The sequence below is a fragment of the Naegleria lovaniensis genome (genome assembly GCF_003324165.1).
Source record: "Naegleria lovaniensis strain ATCC 30569 chromosome Unknown tig060, whole genome shotgun sequence".
Lineage (NCBI taxonomy): Eukaryota > Heterolobosea > Eutetramitea > Acrasida > Naegleriidae > Naegleria > Naegleria lovaniensis.
The window spans coordinates 107,758-129,597 of record NW_025407882.1 but is presented as its reverse complement, the minus strand read 5'-3'; the positions used below and the strand labels follow the sequence as shown (position 1 = coordinate 129,597).

Sequence of the window (21,840 nt, the reverse complement as noted above, 5' to 3'; positions counted from 1 at the left end):
GTTGTAATATATTTTCATTACATCCTGCTATTATTTTGGTAACGTTGTATTTGTGTTTAGTTAACTTTTCATTCCCGAGGTCATAAATTGAATTGTCATTTTCACAAATCTTAAGTATGCAGTTGAATTTTCTCGTTGGGGGGCCCACAGAAGCTTTGATTTCTTTTTTCTGTAAATCAAAAATGATTAATCGGGAAGTTATAAAATCTGACATAAACACTAGCTGGTTATGGACATCAATGGCGAGACTATCTATATGGGAGCGTGCAGCAACTATTGTACTTTTGTGAGAAAAATCAGTTCTCAAGGGAATAATTTTGGGAAGCGGACAAATAATGCGTTTCATGAAAATGTGTTGTTGTGATACTGAATTGCGACTGAGAAGATTTTGTTGGGATGAGTAGTACTGCTTGGTTATAATTTGAATGTCACAAAACCATGTCTTCAATTGTCCATCATTATCATCATTTGTATCATAAAAGGGTTGATGATGCTTGGACGATTGATAGGAAGGATTTGAAATAACATAATTCATCATTGCAATGTTGCTGTCTTCATCAATTTCTTCTACTTCATCGGGTGGCACCTCATCATCATTTTCATCATCACTGTTGTCGTTTTCATCAGTTTCTTCTTGCTCTTCATCAACACCGTTCTCATAGTCATCATTGTTTTCTTCGTCATAAAAATCATCCAGCTCTTCTTCATCATCGCTCTCTGGATTGTTTCGTAGTTTCTTGATGTTTGAACCTTCTGGTTGGTCAGAAACGAGCGAATGTTTGAGAGTATTCGATGATGACGAACTAGTTGATGACGGACTACTCTTTAGTGTCCATGTTTGTGTGGTGTGGTCGAAATCCGCAATCTCGCGGAGAATTGGTTCGATTTGATGTTTATAGCTATACCCATCAAACGCAACAACAATCTCTAGGACTGTGAGAGTATGCTTTTCTTTAAAAAAATCAACCAGCCTATTTTTGAGGTCATCTGGATTAAAACCCACAATCCTATCAGTGTTCAACATTTTTTTAATTTGGTTCAATTTAAATATTTTTTAAATTGACACCACTGGTGGGTTTAATACAGAGCTGGTTTCCTGGTTGACAGATGAGATTTTCAAAAAAAAAATGCAGTTTAGTTGGTTTCATAAAATCACACGCTGTTTGTCGTCGTCGGAAGACGGTCATCAAGATGATCACATAAACATCAATCATCAAATTCAAATAACCAATGCATCCACTCATTGCGCACATACCTCTAACAAAGACCACTCCGATGCAAGTACCAACAATGATATTGTAGAAATTGCTCAAGAACCAACATCCCATCCACAGCAAACACCAACCGTTCGAAAAAATATAACTTTTCACGATGCATTCAATCAATTTGGCTACGTTCATTATTCCCAAGTTTTGGAGAAAATAGACAATGAAAAGGAGAGCTCTTATGTGTTTAAAGTTTGTGACTCTAAGAAATACGGAAAGGATATTGCATTGAGATTAGTATATTTAGGCAATGATAACTCTGTTGGAGAAGCTCTAAAAGAAGCAACGGTTTTTGTTTCTCTGTCGAAGAAAGCGCCACATGTTGTTCAAGTTCATGACGCATACGCTGTTGATAACATGAACGTAGTATGCATGGAAATGGAATTAATGCAAGGGAATGCAACTGAGGTATTGATTGAAAAAAAAGTTTCTCTAACCGAGCGAATGATAATTCAGGTTGCAATGCAGATTTGTGAAGCAGTGAAATACCTGGAGGAGAAGAAAACTATTGCACGGAATAGGTAGGTTTGATGAAAATGATTCACATAATGTACTATTTGCATTTCAGAATACTTCATACCAATGATATTATGATCAAGGAATTGAACCTTGCTAATGAAAGTATACATATCGCGCTTTCAATTTACTCCATGTTACACCGTTGTCACCGAAACAGTTTATTCATGCCTCCTGAGTTATTAGATACAAAAAATTCTACTGAACCGAAAGACTCGAGCTCCATCGTTTTTTCGCTCGGCGTAGTGCTGTATCAACTCATGACGTTTAACACAAGCACATCAATACCAACTTTATGTACAGAAGAGGTGGACATGTATGAATTTTTGAGCAAGAAAATGCACGGATTAAATTTCTCAAAGCAATTTATTGAGCTCGTTTCGACAATGGTACGATTGAGACCTGAACAAAGAATCTCTATCGCCAAATTGGAAAAAGAATTGAAGTTTTTACAACACCAAAGTGAAACCATTGGTGCATACAACAAACATCTTCTCGCAGAACATCTAATGTTGAATGAACGATACAAGGTTACAACATTATTGAGATATTATGAATTCAAGTGCTCAGCCATCGATATAGAGTCTAATGACGAAGTGGTGCTTTGTTTTTCCAAGCTATTGGATCCATTTTGTCACTACGAGCTTCAAACCACTCTTCTCTCCATTAACCATGAAAATATTATTTCAATCAAAGATACGTTTGTTTGGATGGACGGTCAAGTACTGGTCACTGTGACTTCAATGTATCAACAAGATCTCTTTTCAACATTAATACGAAAGAAAATTCAAGTACCTGAGAGGTTGGCCATTTCTATTCTACATCAAATAGTTTCTGCACTCACTTTCATGCTCAAATTTCACAATATCTTGTATGAAAACATCTCACCACATCAAGTAGTGGTACTGTATTGGGATGAAGCAACAAAAAGCTCAATTAAGGTTGCCTTGCAGCCATACACATTGATAACAAAACCGTTCTTGAAACACCAGCGTAAAATGGTCATGTCATTAGGGCATATCATGTACCAATTACTTGGCCAAAATTTTCCAACAGGAGCATATTGGCATGAAGAACATACAGATTTAATAGAAAGGCTCTATTGTGGAGAACACTTTGCAAAGGTAATATTATCCATGCTGAAACCTAACACTAATGAAAGAATCTCTTTAGAAGATTTGCATGTTGGTCTGGAAATAATGAACGATTTTATGGAAAGCACATCAGCAATCCAGGAAACAACGACTAGCAACAAGGAACAAGATGTCATGGAACCCGTATCAACCATCTCAATTAATCTTCAGCAAAATGAGGAGAATGTTAGTACAGGCACCAAGGGCACGGCTCCAACCAAAACATCAGCTATTGTCCAAAACGAAAACGATGATGACGTGATTCTAAACTTTATGAAAGAGAGTTATGAATGTATTTGCAATTTCCATCCACATTATAGGAACGTGTATCGTGCTGTGAACAAAACTACCAAACATGAAAGCCTCTTAAAGCTTTTCAAAATAGATTGCGCTCAAGACATGGATAACTTACTGAACATGGCATCTATTTCAAAAATATCACATCCAAATATCATACACGTTGAAAAGATATTTGCTCCAGGGGTTACATCTTCCGTGTGCATTGAAATGGAGTTATTACCAGGAAGTTTGCATTCGGAATTTATTGAAAAACAAGTTGCCTTAACAGACACCATGATCAGACAAACTATTGCTCAATGTTGCGAAGCTTTGATATTTCTAAAGAAGACCTATAATCTCTCTCATGGGTAAGTGCTTCCTAATATTTACTGATGATAATATTTACATGAAACAGAAATTTGAAACCTCAAAATATTTTAATAAGACGTTGTGACGTAAATGCTTCAAGTATCCAGGTTGTTTTGACAGATATTGGATTAAGACAGGCAGAAGTCAACCACCGATATCAAGCCCCTGAAATTACCAAAACATCTCCATCATCACTTGAAGCTGACATGTTTTCGTTAGGTGCTAGTCTTGCTTTAACCCTTCTCCCCAACGCTGTATGGTCGGACCTATCTCAAGAAATGGATCTCACAGATTTCATGGTCAAGAATAGCTCAACTCGATTCTGTAGAAGTACCATCGAACTCATTACCTCCATGTTAAAATTGGATCCTTCACAACGCATTAGCCCATTTCAGCTTTTGGAACGACTAGGTCCAAACACCCAAGATGGCACAATGAAAAAAATCTTTCATCACTCCAAACAACATGAGATTCCTGTTGTTGTTCGCATTTATTGTGATGGAGATGAAAGATCAATTGAAATTTCTTCGGATACATCATTCCACGATCTCGCTAACCAATTTTTCATAGCGTTTAACATTACCAATTTGAAATTCTCGGATTTTAGAATTCAGTATCATGATCACACCGTTGAAGAAGATGTTTCAATTTTATCGGATGAAGGAGTACGATTGTTTTTGGAGCAATTTTCAGAGAAAGGAGTCAAATTCCTCCAGGTCCAAGTATTGAAGAACACTACAATGCAACAGTTAATTGAAGTGTACGTTTTGCTAAACAAAGAACAAAAATTGGTGAACGTATCTTCGGAAATATCATACGTGCAACTTGTGGACAAAACCTTCATTGCATTCGATATAGTGAAGTTGCACCATTCCAGTTTCAGACTCCAATATTTTGATACAACAGTTCAGGAAGATGTGTCTATCTTATCTGATGAAGGAGTGCAATTGTTTTTAGCTCACTGTTTGCAAGGAAACGAAAATGCATCGCTGAAAATTAGTTTGTTAAACAATTCTCATACAACCAATGAATTGGCGTTGATGGCTGTGTGCGTTTCATGCAACGGAGAAACGAAAACACTGTTCATATCTTCCGATATAACCTATGAAACGTTATTGAATGAGTTATTCCAAAAATTTAGTAATTACATGCTCACGTTAAGTCCATCAAGCTGTAAAGTCCAATACTATGATCAAACTTTGGAAGAAGAGGTGTCCATCACGTCAACTGAGGGTGTGAAATTTTTCTTCGAGCAGTATTTCGACAATTCTGTTGAAGACAAGTATAAATCTCTCCGTGTTGACATTCTACCCGCAACAATTCATCCATATGAAAATAGTAAGCAAGGCCTAATTGATAATGAGGTAAAGCATGTGATCACTAAAGAGCAAGAAGAGCCACATCAAAATGATTCGAGACTCGCACCCAATTCATTTCTGGTTGAGAACAAAGAGTGTGTTGAAAATGATTCAAGAATTGCCAACACATCATTCCATGTTCCAAATAGCAATTTTCAAGCAATGAACGAAGCATCAATGTCAAATAATGATATTTCAGAAACAGCACAAGAAGAGAAGAAATTTGAACAAGTATTGAATGAAAACTATGGTTCATTGCAATTTATTGCAACAGGTGGATTTGGACAAGTTTATAAAGGAATTAACAAAAAGAATGGAAGACAAGTTGCAGTGAAAGTGATGAAAACGAGTGATTGGGAAGATGCGAACAAAGTGATCAAAGAATTTCAAAGAATGGCTCAATTAGAACATGAGAATATTGTCAAGACATTCAAATCATATTTTGCAGGAGGAATGAAATCAATTGTGATTGAAATGGAATTGATGATTGGAAGTTTATATGAATTAATCATTTCAAAGAAAGTTGTATTGAATGAAAAGATGGTTTTGAAAATATTGAAAGAGAGTTGTCAAGCATTGGAGTGGATTCAATCTCGTCACAATATTGTTCATCGGTGAGTATTATGAATTTGAATTTCTGATTCTTTTACTGAAATATTGTTATGATGTGTCTGTACTTTTCATTTATGAAACACAATATTCACATGTGCTCATTAGAGATATTAAACCACATAATATTTTGATAAGAAGATTGGATTTACAAAAAGAAGAGATTGAAATTGGACTTTGTGATTTTGGAATGGCGAGAAGTATTGAATCTGTGAATAATACAACACTTGGAGGAACAAATCTTTATTTCTCTCCTGAAGTTATGGATGAATGGAATGGAGGATCCAATCATGAAGAAGTATTTTCATTTTCAAGTGATGTATTTGCATTGGGAGTGAGCATTTATCAATTAATGACATTTGATATGAGTACTACATGGTCCACTCTTTCAACACAATCAACTTATGAAAATATTCAGAAAACCATTCATTCAAATTTAAAATCAAACTCATTTACAGATTTTATTGTGGAATTACTCATTGAAATGTTGAAATCAAAACCAACAGATCGAATCACAACCTCTCAAATATTGAATAGAATAGCTCTCTATCAACAATATCAAACAGAACAAATAGAAGACACTTGTGCTGTTTCTAGCCGTAAACCCCTTCCGAATAATAATCAACAAACATCAGTACTCGATCCGAAAAAATCTCTTTCGAATCGCAAAGATGAAATCAGTTCGTCGACAAAACAACAAGAAACAACACCTTCGTCAACACCAAAAGAAGCAACGTCAAGAGAAAATGCGTTCTCTCAATGGATGCTTGGCACAATGCATCGTACAGGGAACGGTATGAAACAAGATAAAGCTGCTGCTCATACATGGTTAGAAAGAGCAGCCAATAATGGATTTCTTGAAGCTCAGTATGATTTGGCCCAAATGATAGAAAACAATGAAGTACATGTAGAAGGTAACGCACGTGAAAAAATATTTAAATGGTACGACAAAGCAGCAACGGCTGGTCATGCCAAAGCTCAATGTGCTCTTGGAAAGAGATATTACTTAGGATGGGATGGTGTACAAGACCACGTTAAGGCTCGTGAATTGTTTCTCTTGTCAGCTCAACAAGGGTATGCCGAAGCAAATTACCAACTTGGTATGATGTATATATTTAACGCAGACTGGAAAGGTGCAATTCCATGGTTGGAAAAAGCTGCAGAACAATCGCATCTAGAGGCCATGGATTATCTTGGACGTGCCTATTATAATATACTTGATTTTGACAAAGCACTCATGTGGTACAAGAAAAGTGCAGATAATGGATGTGTAAATTCGCAATACCATGTTGGAGCACTTTATCTATATCTACGCCAACCTTCAAAAGGATTAGAATATTTAGAAATGGCAGCAGAAAATGGGCACATGGAAGCAAAAACCAATATTGCAATCTATTTCAAAAATGCACATGAATATGGCAAAGCCATAAAGTGGTACGAGAGGGTAGCCAATGAAGGTAGTTCATTATTCCAACTCGAATTAGGGTCAATATATGAAAATGGTAGCTGTGGACAACTTAGCGACGAGTCAAAGGCATTGGATTGGTATATGAAATGTAGCTCCAATAATGATCAATATGGTAAATTGGCATGCTATAGAATTGGAGAAATATATAGATGTGGTAAAGGTAGTGTGAACAAAAACATAGCCAAAGCAATTGAATTCTATGAAAAGGCTTCTTCAACATTCGAAGGATTACTTCGACTTGGATTGATCTATCAACTGGGGGAAGAAGTTCAACAAGACGTTAACAAAGCTTTGAATTATTTTGAAAGAGCAGCTAAAGCTGGAAGTAATGTTGCACAGTATCATTTAGGGAAAATTTACCTTGAAGGAAAGATTGTTACAAAAAATATTTCAAAGGCCCTAAATTGGTTGCATATGGCAGCCAATGACCAAACGGTAAACTTTGGTACTCCACCAAGTAACCATCACGCACAATTTATGTTAGGCCTAATTTATGAAACAGGAATATTTGTTACTAGAGATTTAGACATAGCTACCGCTTGGTACGAGAAAGCCATGAAGGGCGGGAATAGAGTAGCTCGGTTTCATTTACATCTCCTCTATTCTTACAATCAACAATACAAAAACGCAGAGAATATTGAAAACAATTATGGTGGATATGGCGATCTTAATAATCTCAGTCCTAGCGAAAGCGATATTTTTCATTGCTTAAAAGACCAATCCACAGAAAAGACATACTTTACGTATTCAAAATCAATGGAATGGTATGAACAATTATCTCAAAACGGAGATGGTTTTGCACAAAATAATCTCGGTTATATTTATTGGAAAATTGAAAATAATATGCAAAAAGCGTTGGAATATTTTGACAAGTCTGCCAACAATGGAAATGGTGATGCTCAATTACAAATTGGCTGTTTCTATAACATTGGTTTGGGAGTTGAGGTTGATTACGACAAAGCAGCCGAATATTTTGAAAAATCCGCCAACCAAGGAAATGAATATGCATTGTTTCTACTTGCATGTCTTTACAAGAACAACGATAGAGAAAAAGCGGCAGAGTATTGCGAAAGGTCAGCAAAAAAAGGATGCAAGAATGCCATTTCCATGCTAGCAACTTTGAAAGCTGCTCAACAATAACCAGTTATTCTAATAATATTACTTCAATACATCATCGTCACCTCAAGTATCAATTTATTTTCTTTTCCGCACATAAGGACGGGTAAAAACAGGTATTGCTAATAAAATTCGAACTGATTGGCCTTCGAATACCATAAAAGTGCTGAGGACATACCTTTTAGCACCTTACACCTTACACTTTAGTGCCGTTTGCAATGGCACGTAGTCCCAAAAAGGAGATACAAATAGCACTTAACACTGGAGTGCCAAATGCAAACAGCACCTGACACTTGAGTGCCAAATATCATCAGCACTTGTCCGATTTATTTTTTTTAATTATTTATTAAAAATTAGCAGATTTGCGACCGAACTTCGTGGCTTGCTCAATGTGAAATGCAAAGGAGCGACCTGGCTCAAAAGAAATTGCTTGAGAGCTTCGGGTCACAATTTGATCAGTTCTCGCTGTACAACCATCATCCACTTCGTCCAACACGTCATTTGAAGATGATGATGAGTACTCAGATTCTGAATCTGTAATAATTTTGCTCTTACGGGATGTTGTTCGAGTTGTTGCTCCTTTTTTCTTCTTTGCCTTTGGTTCTTCGACTTTTTCTTCTTCTTCCGACGTCACTTCAACAATTTCACCATCTCCCACTTCTTGAAAATCTTCGTCTTCAATTACATCATCAGCTTCCTGACCGGCGAACTCTTCCAATGCTGTGCGTTGGTCTGTTTTCAATCCTTCTAAAAAGTTTTCAAGAGCGTCAATAGGAGCGGTGTTTGTTGGAATCAAGCCTCTTGACACTGTGTCAGCAGGCCTGGAATCGAAAGGGTCGGCTCTTTTTCTCTTCTCGTTTCTCTTCTTCCTTCCTTGCTTGGTGTTGTCAGCATATGAAAGTGGCACATTTTCATTCAGGCCCAATAATTTAATGACGCCTGTAACATCCTCTCGGAGCATCATTTCAATTTCTACGATTGCATTACCATCATAAGTGGGTACTCCTGTAGCATTTAACACTTCTTGGACGTTGGTGTTTCTTGGTAGATTATTCTCCACAGCACTTGTTGCAAGTAACAATTTAACAATATGCGACTGCCGCCACCAATCACACCACGACTTCACACCTGGACAATAAAGTTCAATTGCATCAAGAATGGTTGTTATTGCTTTCTCAGACCTAAACTTCTCAATATCACTGGCCAAACCTTCCACTCTCGTCCGTACAGCTTCTTCAACTGGGATAACCTTTACCATCCGTTTCACACTTCTCTTGAAGTGAATAAAACAACCAGATGCCAATTGTTCAACAACTTCTTTACCAGCACTTCCAAATTTCTCCATAAAAGCCTCCCGTAATCCCTTAAGCTGAGACTGAGAAAAATCGACAAGGATGGACTTGATTCTTCGATCATTGCCTACAAACAATTCTTTCAAATCCAAACCACCGGACTCCAACGCATCCAAGAACATTCGGAAACAGGTTTTATAATCCTCTCTCTCAATTAAAAAGCGGCATAATTGGAAGCACATTCCTCCTTTCGCATGTTCAAAAAATGTACTTATGCCAAGGTGATTAAGAAACGGCCCTGATTTCGCTTGATGTTTCATATCAATGACTAGCATGTCTACATGTTCCATCAAATGTCGACTGATAGGAAACATTAGGAAACCTATTTTAGGACAAAATTGAACTTGTTGGACCCAACTACCAAATCCATCTGACAACGACATACCAAAAAGACACTCATCTGCCAAGTTTTTCGTTAATGAGGGAAGTAAATTCTCCTCAACCGAAGCAAGAATTGATGCAAAGTTGGAAGTGGAACCAAATTTTGTAGACATGGCTTTTCTTCTTATCCTCTGAATTCTTGTCCCGTTAATCAGAGCTCTGTTTTGGGCACCAGGAATAAATGGAACTCCAACTCCTCTTGTCACTTGTTTTGCGGTCAATGTAGGATTTTGATGGAATGCATGTTCTAACAATTCTTTCTCCTCAGTGCTTACTTTTGAAGGTGGAGGGTTGTGATGAAGATGTTCACCAATGCAAAACAGAAACTGCTTGCCAGAAATTTCGTTCTTGAAATATTTGAACTGAACAACACATTCAAACAATACCATTTCCTTTTGATGTACCGAACAAATGGCGCGATGAGCACTCTTTGCAGCAGTTTGATTACAACCATGTTCAGGACATTGATAACAGCCTCGACATAATCCATGAGCAAGGTTATGCTTTTGTTGATTGATGATTTTGGATGTGTAGCTTCCAAACTTGATGCTGTATTGAATTCCCGTTTTCAAAGAATTATCAGAAATAGAAGACCCCTCATATGAGTAGAGAATATTGGGCAACGGATATTGAATAACTTTAGAAAGATGTTCATGGTGAATCGATTTGTCTGAAAGAAGTTGCCAAGGGTTGAATCTGACCATTTTTTAATCAATTGTTTGATACTAAGGAACGAAGTGTTGGTTTTATTGAGAACAAAGTTTAACGGTTAGTTTCACATACTAGAACCTCCATTTCAATCAACATCCATTTCGCACCTTACACTCAAGTGTCAAATACAAATAGCACCTTACACTCAAGTGTCAAATACAAATCACACTTCGTTCATTTGGCACTCAAGTGTCAAATGCAAACGACACTGACACTAAGTGTAAGGTGTAAGGTGCCAAAATATAACAACTCAAAAGTGCTTCCTTTGCGTTTTGTTCAACACCCAATCCTTTCTCATACAAATTGCCTAATCCAAGCATTGCTGGCTTGAAACCTTGAGACGCTGACTGTTCATACCATGTCAGCGCTTGAGAATATTCTTGATTTGTTTCGTAGTAGGTACCGAGTTCAAATTGTGCTCCCATATTTCCAAGACTGGCTTTTTTTTCAAGCATTTCAATTCCTTTAGCACAGCTACCTTGTCGGTCATCATGTAAAAATACTAATGCCATTTGTAATTGAGCATCGCCATTTCCATTATTGGCTGCTTTTTCAAAATACTCAAAGGCTTTCAGAATATTTTTCTCTACTCCAATACCTTTCCAATAAATATAGGCAAGATTATTTTGTGCGATATGATCACCTGTGTTCGCTAATTGTTCATACCATTCCAAGGCTGGAGAATAGGTAGCATAAGTATGTTCTGTATTCTCTTCCCAAATGTCATAAAAGTCAGTGCTAAGCCAATTTAGTACAGAAAAATCATGTGAATCCCATTGAGCTGTTTTCACATAATTTTGTGCATTTCGTTGAAGTAGATACCAATGAAATCTGGCAACAAGATTTTGAGCAAGCATGGCCTTTTCATAATATTCCAATGCTTTTGATAAGTTTCTCTCAACATCAATTCCTGTTTCATAAATTAGTCCTAGCATGAAATTTCCATAATGCTGTTTTTGAAAGGCCATGAAAGACGTTGCTACTCGTTCATAATAGTGAATAGCTTTTGAAATATCTTTCTCAACTATCTTTCCATATAAATAGACGTCTCCTAAATGTATCAAACTCAAGGCATTAAAACCTTCGTTGGCCACCTTTTCAAAGCATTCTAAAGCTTTGGTACAATCTTGTTGAACACCAAGCCCTCTTTCATAGAGGAGGCCGAGTGGATATAATGCATCTGTGACAAATAGGTTAATAGCCTTTTCATAATTTTCAAAAGCTTTTTCATAATTCACTTCAACTCCTTTTCCAGTCCGATAATATTCACCAAGTTTAAAAAAGACCATTCCAATGTTACACTTGGGATCACATTGAGAGTACCAATAGAATGATTTTGAATAGTCTTTCATTTGTCCACAGTCACCAATTTCATAAATTGTGCCTAATTCTTGTTGAGCAGCAGCATAACCGTTTTTGGCTGATTTTTCATACCATTCCATTGCTTTGGAGACATCTATTGTTGTCACACTCAAGCCAAATCTATAGAAAACTGCAACTTTAAATTGGCTACGTTCGTCACCAGATTCCGCTGACTTGAGATACCACTCAAAAGCTGTTTTGGGATTTCGTAAAGAATTTTCGTAAATGAAAGCCATGTTAAAATACAGATCATCGTAACCTCCTGATTCGACACATTTCAAGTACCATTCAATCGCTTTTTCACCATCGGTTGGGTTAGAAAATGATGTTGATTCATAGATAGATCCAAGAGTTTTCATCGATTCCACATGAGATTGTGCTGCGGCCTTTTCCAAACATTCGATCGCTTTGGTGGAGTCTGAGAGATGATGTTGATAGAGTAAACCACATTCATAATTAGCTTCAATACTTCCATTGGATGCTGCTTTCTTGAACCATATCACTGCTTCATTTAAATTGTATCTGCTTTTGAAATATCTTGCAAGAGCGAGCTGTGATTCAACATGTCCAGTCTGGGCAGCTTTTGAATACCAAAAAACGGTATCACGATCATGTACTATTGGATCTTGTTGTTCATATAGTTTTGCCAATGCCACTTGGGCATGTACATCTCCTCTTTTTGCGTCCCTTTCGTACTTTTCAATTTCCTTTTCAAGCTCTAATTGTGCGGGGTCCATCGGTGGTGGAACGTATGTGCTGAATACTGAGGGTGTATGATCATTATTTTCATCCAATGGTCCATATGTTGGTGGGTTATACTCCTCTTCTTGTTCATCATAGTTTTGAGTAAAGGTTCCATCCTTGTCGATGGTCAGCAGCAGTTCATCGTTCTCATCCAATAGAGGATCGTCCTCTTCAAAACATTCATTTTCGGTTTTGTTTAGAACTAGACCATGTTCGAACGAGAGAACAAACGCTCGAGGATCATCCGCTTTGGAATACCAGTCGTAGGCTGTGTTGTAGTTTTGTTCCACACCTAATCCATGCTCGAACATGTGGCCAAGAGCACTCATTGCTGGTTGAAATCCTTCAGAAGCTGCTTTTTCATACCATTCCATTGCTTTTGCATATTCTGCTGCTGTTCATGATACTTTCCCAGTTCCACTTGCGCAATAAGATTGTTTTGGTTGGCTGATTTTTCAAGAAATTCAACACCTCGTGAAATGCTTTGAAGTAAATTCATTTCATCTTCTCCATTTTTCAATAAAAGTCCAATGAGTAATTGAGCATCACCATTTCCATTATTGGCTGCTGTTTCAAAATATTCTAATGCTTTTTGAATGTGTTTCTCAACTCCAATTCCTTTCCAGTACAAATAACCGAGATTATGTTGTGCAAAGTGATTTCCCTTTTGGGCTAATTCTTCGTTCCATTTCAAAGAATTGAAGTAGGTCGAATACGAGCAATGTGGAACGACCTCTGATGCTACATCACTCGTTGCCATTTCAGAAATATCCATATACTTATTGATCATCTCGTCACTGAAATCAAAGTCTTCATGTGTACTTGTCAAGGTAGAATACTGCTGTAGATTTCGTTGCAACAAGTATTTGTGGAGATTTGCAACCACGTTGAAGTTTGTGGATGCTCTGTCATACCAATTCAAAGCTTGCTCCAAATCTCGGTTTACATGGACACCTGCTTCATACATGCGACCTAACAGAAATTGAGCATGTTTGTTGTCATTATTAGCTGCTTTTTCGTACCAATACAGCGCTTGAGAAATATCTTGTTGAACGAGGTGACCATGTTCATAAAGTTGTCCGAGATGTAATTGTGATTTGGAGTTTTCACTTTTTGCTGCTTTGTTAAAGTAATCCAATGCTTTGGTAATGTCTTGTCCAATACCATCCTGTCCTCTTTCATATAAAATACCAAGCTCAAAATCTGCTTCAGAACAGAATTGCTGGGAAGCTTTTCATAACATTCGATGGCTTTTGGTACATTCTTGTCAACTCCTTGTCCAGTTCGATAGAAGTGTCCTAATTTAAGTAAACCCTCATAATTTGAGAAAGCTCGTTTTTGGAATACCAATAGAAAGCTTTGGAGAGATTTCTTGTTTGTCCACAATCACCATTTTCATAAATGTTACCGAGTTCTTTTTGGGCCAAATAGAATCCTTGATTAGCAGATTTCTCATACCATTCCATGGCCTTGTGGAAATCCTGAGATACACCGCTCCCGTTTCTATAGCAATCTCCAAGTGAGTATTGACCATTAGGATGACCATTCTCGGCTGATTTCAAATACCACTCAAACGCTTTGCATTCATTCTGCAATCCGTATTTGAAAATTGTCGCTATTTTGAATTGTACGTGTTGTGTACCTGAACATTTTTCATACCATTCCAAAGCTTTTTCATACTCTTGTTTGCTATCATAAATGTCTCCAATGTATTCCATAGCTTCTATATGAGATTGAGATGCAGCTTCTGTCAGCCAACGAATTGCTTGCTTTTCATCATCAGATTTCCAATATAACACACCGAGTCGATATTGAGCATCTACAATTCCTTGACCGGCAGCCTTAAGAAACCAATCCATGGCTTTCTTGTGTGTACCGTCAAACTCACAAAAGACACCAGCTTTGTATTGAGCTTGTGCATGACCACCAACGGCCGATTTCTCATACCAGCTCTTAGCTTGATGAATATCCACTTCAATGCCTTGTCCTTTTTCGTACATTTCAGCAAGAGCGAACTGTGCTTGTGCATTGCCATTGTCAGCTGCTTTCATGTACCATTCCAACGCCTTTGAAGATTCCTCATCATTCCTATGGTACATGTCTCCAAGAAAATTTTGAACAAGTCCCACGTGCCATGTTGAGGAGGGTTGAGATGTTGACGAACAGTGTTGATCTAATTTGTGGTCATACTGGTATTGTTGATAGAGAGCTATTCTATTCAATATTTGAGAGGTTGTGATTCGATCTGTTGGTTTTGATTTCAACATTTCAATGAGTAATTCCACAATAAAATCTGTAAATGAGTTTGATTTTAAATTTGAATGAATGGTTTTCTGAATATTTTCATAAGTTGATTGTGTTGAAAGAGTGGACCATGTTGTACTCATATCAAATGTCATTAATTGATAAATGCTCACTCCCAATGCAAATACATCACTTGAAAATGAAAATACTTCTTCATGATTGGATCTTCCATTCCATTCATCCATAACTTCAGGAGAGAAATAAAGATTTGTTCCTCCAAGTGTTGTATTATTCACAGATTCAATACTTCTCGCCATTCCAAAATCACAAAGTCCAATTTCAATCTCTTCTTTTTGTAAATCCAATCTTCTTATCAAAATATTATGTGGTTTAATATCTCTAATGAGCACATGTGAATATTGTGTTTCATAAATGAAAAGTACAAACAATTCATAACAATATTTCAGTAAAAGAATCAGAAATTCAAATTCATAATACTCACCGATGAACAATATTGTGACGAGATTGAATCCACTCCAATGCTTGACAACTCTCTTTCAATATTTTCAAAACCATCTTTTCATTCAATACAACTTTCTTTGAAATGATTAATTCATATAAACTTCCAATCATTAACTCCATTTCAATCACAATTGATTTCATTCCTCCTGCAAAATATGATTTGAATGTCTTGACAATATTTTCATGTTCTAATTGAACCATTCTTTGAAATTCTTTGATCACTTTGTTTGCATCTTCCCAATCACTCGTTTTCATCACTTTCACTGCAACTTGTCTTCCATTCTTTTTGTTAATTCCTTTGTAAACTTGTCCAAATCCACCTGTTGCAATAAATTGCAATGAACCATAGTTTTCATTCAATACTTGTTCAAATTTCTTCTCTTCTTGTGCTGTTTCTGAAATATCATCATTTGACATTGATGGTTCGTTCATTGCTTGAACATTGCTATTTGGAACATGGAATGATGTGTTGGCAATTCTTGAATCGTTCTCAACACACTCTTTGTTCTCAACCAGAAATGAATTGGGTGCGAGTCTCGAATCATTTTGATGTGGCTCTTCCTGCTGTTTAGTGATCACGTGTTTCGGTGCTGTGGTGGAAGTACTCTTCACTTCAAATGTCGTTGGAGCAAATCTTAAATCGGTGCCGGCCTTCTCAGCGTGAGTGTTGGTTACAGCAGGAAACTCTTCAACTTGTAGCGACTTGTGATCTATGACCTTAAATATGAGACATTTGTTTTCTCTCTTTACGTTTGGTTTAGAAATCTGAGACACAAATGATTTGATGCCATCATCGGAGGTGATGAGTTCAATATCATTGAGTGTCTCGTTGAAGAAATGAATTTGAAATTTTGTTTCAGATGCTACATCGAGCTTTTCAAAGTTTTCTAATAATTTCTTCACAAGAATCTGGTACGAGATTTCAGCAGAGACTTGTGTGACAATCTTCTCGGTTTGTATACCCCTTTCAAACCGCACGAGCACTTTGTGCATTTTTTTGATTGGTACCTCAGTGTGCGTAACATGTCGTTTGTCTCACTTCTACTTTCCAAAACAAATTTACAAGCAATTTACTTGGATTTGTTTTTCAATCGTTGTGGAAGTATTTGAGCCGTCAGCAAGCCACATAGAGATTTAGAAATTAAATACCACGCTCAATCTTGATATTGCTGTCATTGATCATTTGGAGTATTGTATTGAACATCATATTCCAATTCTTCATTCTCCTCGCTACTCTCAGATTGTCGTGAATGTTTCTCGTCCTCCGTATAAACTACATTCTCATCGGTCAATAAAATTTCATCTGGATTTTCCTCTTGCTTGAGAACAGATGTCACAAGTGTCTCTTGTGGATGACTGATACCTGGTGAGGTCAGGGTGGTATGAGAAGTCATGGTTGGTGGTTGTGTTACATCTTGTTGAATATCTGCAAGTTCAATTGATTCTTTTCTGAGCGAAATGAAAAGATTCGAATCTTGAGTGGTGATAATTCCAGCTCGTTTCATGACACTCTTTTCAGTTTCTCTCTTGTCGAAATAAACCTTAAATGCTTTTGTGGTAATTAAGCGACTGAAGGTGTCGTGTAAATTCAGGAGGGCTGTTTCTCGGAGTGATTCTAAAATTTCACACAAGGCTAGTGCAATTTTGTGATTGGACTGCATGTATGTAACTCCATCTTTGAAAATTAAATATCTCTTGTTGGCGGAAGAGATGGATGAAGCATCATCTGTAGTGACATAATCAATCGAGTGAATGAAATGAGTGACTTTGGATTTCAATTCGCTTTGAATAGAAATTTCTAAACATCCAGATGAGGCAATAAACGAATTATACATGTCACTAATCGCCTTGTTCATTACATTTGCATCCTGTTCATACTTTTTTTCTTTCACTTGTTCTATAACACGTGTCACTTTTTCATAGAACAATAAATTCTCAAGGGAAAACTCAGAACAGCAAAACTAGAAATGGCCATTCAAGAGGTAATGGACGTCCATCAATGTGTGAAAAATTTCCATACTCGTAACGAAAAATTCAAATACTTACTCTATAAATCAAGTTTCTACCGTCTCCAGTAACATCTGCAATGGTATCCATCAACAATTTCGTAGAGGCATCTCTTGTTCTAGAAAGGTTGGACGAAAAAAACAACTTTTTTGTGTTGGCTTTCTTTCGTTCTGAAACCAACTGAACCATCACAATAAATCCACAGGTCAATAATACGTAACTCATTTCAAACAATAGGTATAAAGTGCCGTGTACAGATAATAGTGTAATTTTAGGTATGACTCTCCAGTTTGGAATTTGAATCAATCCCACTCCAAATGTTGAAAAACCAAGTATTAAGGCAATAATGGTACTTGTAATAAATTCCAACCTGTAGGCCAATGGGTCATCGTAGCTACTGAAATATCGTATTATTCCACTGGTTGGACTGATGAAGGTTGTCGTACTTGCTTGAACTTGCTTCATATATTGAGTTTGCGCAGAGGAATTGTGATTTGAAGTCTTGTCAATTTTCATCTTGCTCTTGAAAAATTCAAACACAGGATTAAAAATCCACTTTCTATTGATGGTCAAATCAATGAATATCGTGCAAAAGCCAGGTAGTATAAATCCAATAACAAGGGAAATCATTTTCAAGTAGACAATGGCTGATAAGAAAAAATTCTTGACATCATCAGGAACAATACTCGTGTCATTTAGAATCCACACAAATACTGGAGTGGGGATATTAAATAACATGACAAGTATGACCACAACAGCTCCAAAAAATCGTACAGATGCCAATTTTGACAGAGCATATAGCTGTTCCAAGCGTTTCTTAAAATGACGTACTTTTTTCTCGTCATTGAATTTCACATCTTCCAAACCGTCTACAACTTTCACAACTCGATACAAATTTCTCACAAATAAATATCGACACATGGATATCAAATACAGAACTGCCAATGTAATGTAAAAAGAATATTCAATTCCATCATAATTAAAAAAGTTGAAATCAGAGACACATCCAACAATGCTAAATATTAAACAAGCAACAACGCTGAGTCCTGAAATGAGTATTCTGCTCTTAATAGGTTGTTTGTTCTTGTAAAAGAGTAAAAATCCAGCAACCATCATCGAGTACAAGAATAAACACACGTGTCGAATCGCTCTCCAATAATTATAAAATTCCATTGGGGATATACTGTAGAGACTGACATAATAATCACAATTCATGTCATAATAATCTTTGGAAAAATCCACTTCATGTGCCAAATAAAACACTTCTGGATTTTGACTGGTAATGAGTGATGCAAAAAACTTGGCTTGCTCTGATGGTGAGGTTATGTTTTTAAGAAAGTTTGCCGAGTGATGAGAAACAAAAAACACCACAAATTTCAATGAAGAAGCGTCATTCTCATCATTACTTTGTGGATCTAAGTAAGTAGAAGTGTTCGACCTTGTCAAAATACTATTCAATCTCTTCTCATAGGTAATGTAACACCCTCCAGTTTGAAGCAATGCATGATAATAGCTGCAATAACTCTGTGCCTTTTTTGTGTTGTTGTTGGCAGAAACAATTCTAGTTTTTTTGAAAAGTGGTAACAAGGCCACGTCATCTCCGTCATTACAAATTGCATCAGGATAATTGGTGTTATTATTGGCTACATCATTGGGAATAATTATTTCGGTAATGGTTGAACCTGTCACATTTTGCAAATACGGTTGTTGTGTCACGTTATTTCGGGAAAGATAGAACGTTGGCAGTCCATCCATGTAAGAAGTATGTAACGTGATGCGCGATTGGTTAAGAAAATGAATCATCTTAATACTCGACGTGCTATCCAATTCTTGATTGAAAAAGTATTGATATTGATCTCCCAGCTCATCCATTTCGTTTTTTAACAATTTTTTCAATTCCAAACTTGTCACACTCTTGGCAAATGCAAAAAGTTTAGGATAGGTATAAATATTAGATGGAGTTTCTCCAATGACAAGTCTCATTCGAATAATTGGTCCCTTTGACGCTTCTTTGTTATTACTGAGAGGTGTGTAATTTGAAAACGATTGCTCGTCCAAAAATTTCCACTGCAGAATCGCTCGTCCTTGCCCAGTTTGAGGAAATACTCGACAATGTGTAAATTTCTCATCCAGCGTATAAAAGGTACTATTGTCCGTATAGTGATCATTATTTGCTTGTAACATGTTGAGAGAATTGAATATTGAAGGAAAGCCACTTTGACGTGAGTTGAATGGCCTTGCATTAAGCCATAATATGTAGGAATTCCAAATCCATGAAATTAATGAAGAAGAAAAACGCTGTGAATGAAATTCACCTCCATGTCGAGAATGAATCAACATCGATTGATTTAGGAGGGAAAAGAGACTTATTGAAATGGCACCTATCATGAGTATCAACAAAATTAAAGTGGAAATAATCATGATTAATCCAATTATGAAAGCGAGGGAGCAAGATTGTGGAAAAGACTTGTTGAATTTTTTCAATGTTTCAAGCATGGTTGTTGCTATTGACGGCAGAAATGATGGTTGTCGTGATGGAATAGGTCTAGAGGATCCTTGGGAAGGATGTATGGAGGTGTTGTTGCCACTTGTTGTGAACATGCCTGTCAATGTTCCAAAAGGCGTATTATTTGAGAGCGTGTGAATGTCAGTGAAATTGAGTTCGCTGAGCAGGTCGTTGTCGTTGTTGTGTTTGTTCGTGTACGTGTTGCCGGTGGTTGTTGTCGAGGAGGTATTGGAGGAGGATTTTAATTTTAGAGTTGGTGTTCTTGTTGTCGGAGCAGAAGAAGGTAATGTTGTAGGCGTTCGTGGAAAGTTTCCACTGGCAAGATCTTGATTCGTGTGCACATCGTGATCATTAATCCGTGTGCTGTTGCTGATGATGGTGTTGTTGTTGTTGGTGTTGGTGTTATGAGTGATTGGAGTGTTCGTTGCAACTAACAGCATGGTGTCATGATGCCTTGACATTTTTTGTTTCAGAAACGGACTATTAAACTCAGCGCTGGCACGTTCGAATTGTGTGAATCATGATTGAAAGAACGCGCGAGTTTCTTGTCTTGATATTAAAAATCGAGAATGGAAGGATTTTGAAACTGTGTGAATTTCATCTCAGAAATGAAAGAGGAATTCCTCTCCTTTCATTCTCAATACATTTCCGTTTTGCAAATCGCTAAGTTTTATAGATGATAAAAAAAGAATGGCGAGGACTTGGTCACTAGATCTTTGTATACACTACCCAAACACTGAATGTCCATGGACTTGATACAATGTATTACAATCATTCCTCTTCTATTAATTTGGAACGGAAAACAAAAATAAATATTTATCCTTTTAAAAGGTCTTGGATTATTGCAAAATTGGTGAATGGAACATTCTAGAGAATAAAGGATGGTCATACCTCCCTGATGGCAAAAGAAGGTGCATGAGCGTGGACCCATTGTTGTTGTTGTGGCATACAACTGGCACAACTTGCACAACTTGCACTGTATTGTTGGCCAGCTTGCATTTTCAATTCAATGAAATTTAACCAAATTAATCATTCTCCAAATAAATTCAATTTCCAAAATTCTCAAGCAAGATATTTCACAATCAACAAAACCAACCATAAGCACACACAACCACTCAACATTTTCAATAAAACAATACAACACAAGCTGTGTACCATGGTCTTTAAACCCATCTCTCAGTTTATAAATTCTCATCCGACGAGCAACAACATCAGATCATCCCGCAATGTTACCTCCGTGTTGGGACGTCTTCTCTTTGATCAATCTTACATGAAACGAGGAGGCAATGTTGCATTCTATTCGACCCACAACAATGTATTGAATACCACCTCGACTGAATCTGCTACTAGTACGGATACTTCATCAACCACTGCTGCTCATCATCATAAAAAGAAGAAACATCTTCATCATCGACCTCATGGCGAACATAAAACCGTTCCAGAGGAGCAAGCTGCAAGTGGTGTTGATACTGGTAACGCTGCAAGTGATGCTGGTACCAGCAGTGCCTTTTCAAGTGCTTCATACCTCTCTAAACAATATGATGACTCTACTGAGGACGATGTCAATGCTGAAAAAAGCTCTGAAGCATTACCATGGGATAGAGAAAGAGAGAGCAAGATACTTGGAAAGAAAGCAAATGAAATTGATGAAATTAAATGGAATGAAGCAGAGGATAAACCTCACTCGAGCATCTACAAGAAGGCTGAAGAAGTGTTCGTTCTAAAAAAGGAATTTCATATCATGGAAAATAAGATTAATAGAGATACTCAGGAAAAAGGTCTGAAGGATGATAGACAACATAACGAATCTGGTGCTTCTGTTTAACATTACAATCTTTGCCAATTGATATATATCTTCACTCTTGTGAGACTTGTTTTTTCTCGTATTGTTATTGTTT

The 21,840-nt window shown here is 36.9% G+C and overlaps 6 protein-coding genes across 6 annotated transcripts; 2 read left to right on the top strand and 4 right to left on the bottom strand.

Annotated features, from left to right (window-relative positions):
• On the bottom strand, positions 1-1,024 carry C9374_012873 (uncharacterized protein; the record flags this gene model as incomplete). The annotated part of the gene is made up of 1 exon (XM_044688687.1): positions 1-1,024. A coding segment is annotated over one exon (1,024 nt), but the record flags the coding sequence as incomplete, so codon positions are not given.
• Positions 1,025-1,127: 103 nt separating this feature from the next.
• C9374_012872 (uncharacterized protein) lies at positions 1,128-8,137 on the top strand (the record flags this gene model as incomplete). The annotated part of the gene is made up of 4 exons (XM_044688686.1): positions 1,128-1,786; positions 1,834-3,561; positions 3,609-5,534; positions 5,638-8,137. 4 exons carry the CDS (start codon positions 1,128-1,130, stop codon positions 8,135-8,137), a joined length of 6,813 nt encoding a protein of 2,270 aa, XP_044542314.1.
• Positions 8,138-8,459: 322 nt separating this feature from the next.
• C9374_012871 (uncharacterized protein) lies at positions 8,460-10,550 on the bottom strand (the record flags this gene model as incomplete). Its single annotated transcript, XM_044688685.1, has 1 exon — positions 8,460-10,550. The coding sequence occupies one exon, from the start codon at positions 10,548-10,550 to the stop codon at positions 8,460-8,462; it is 2,091 nt and encodes a 696-aa protein (XP_044542313.1).
• Positions 10,551-10,742: 192 nt separating this feature from the next.
• On the bottom strand, positions 10,743-16,422 carry C9374_012870 (uncharacterized protein; the record flags this gene model as incomplete). Its single annotated transcript, XM_044688684.1, has 4 exons — positions 10,743-12,931; positions 13,030-13,893; positions 14,054-15,306; positions 15,410-16,422. The coding sequence occupies 4 exons, from the start codon at positions 16,420-16,422 to the stop codon at positions 10,743-10,745; spliced, it is 5,319 nt and encodes a 1,772-aa protein (XP_044542312.1).
• Positions 16,423-16,601: 179 nt separating this feature from the next.
• On the bottom strand, positions 16,602-20,403 carry C9374_012869 (uncharacterized protein; the record flags this gene model as incomplete). The annotated part of the gene is made up of 2 exons (XM_044688683.1): positions 16,602-17,390; positions 17,476-20,403. 2 exons carry the CDS (start codon positions 20,401-20,403, stop codon positions 16,602-16,604), a joined length of 3,717 nt encoding a protein of 1,238 aa, XP_044542311.1.
• Positions 20,404-21,098: 695 nt separating this feature from the next.
• Positions 21,099-21,767, top strand: C9374_012868 (uncharacterized protein; the record flags this gene model as incomplete). Its single annotated transcript, XM_044688682.1, has 1 exon — positions 21,099-21,767. The coding sequence occupies one exon, from the start codon at positions 21,099-21,101 to the stop codon at positions 21,765-21,767; it is 669 nt and encodes a 222-aa protein (XP_044542310.1).
• Between the last annotated feature and the right edge of the window lie 73 nt (positions 21,768-21,840).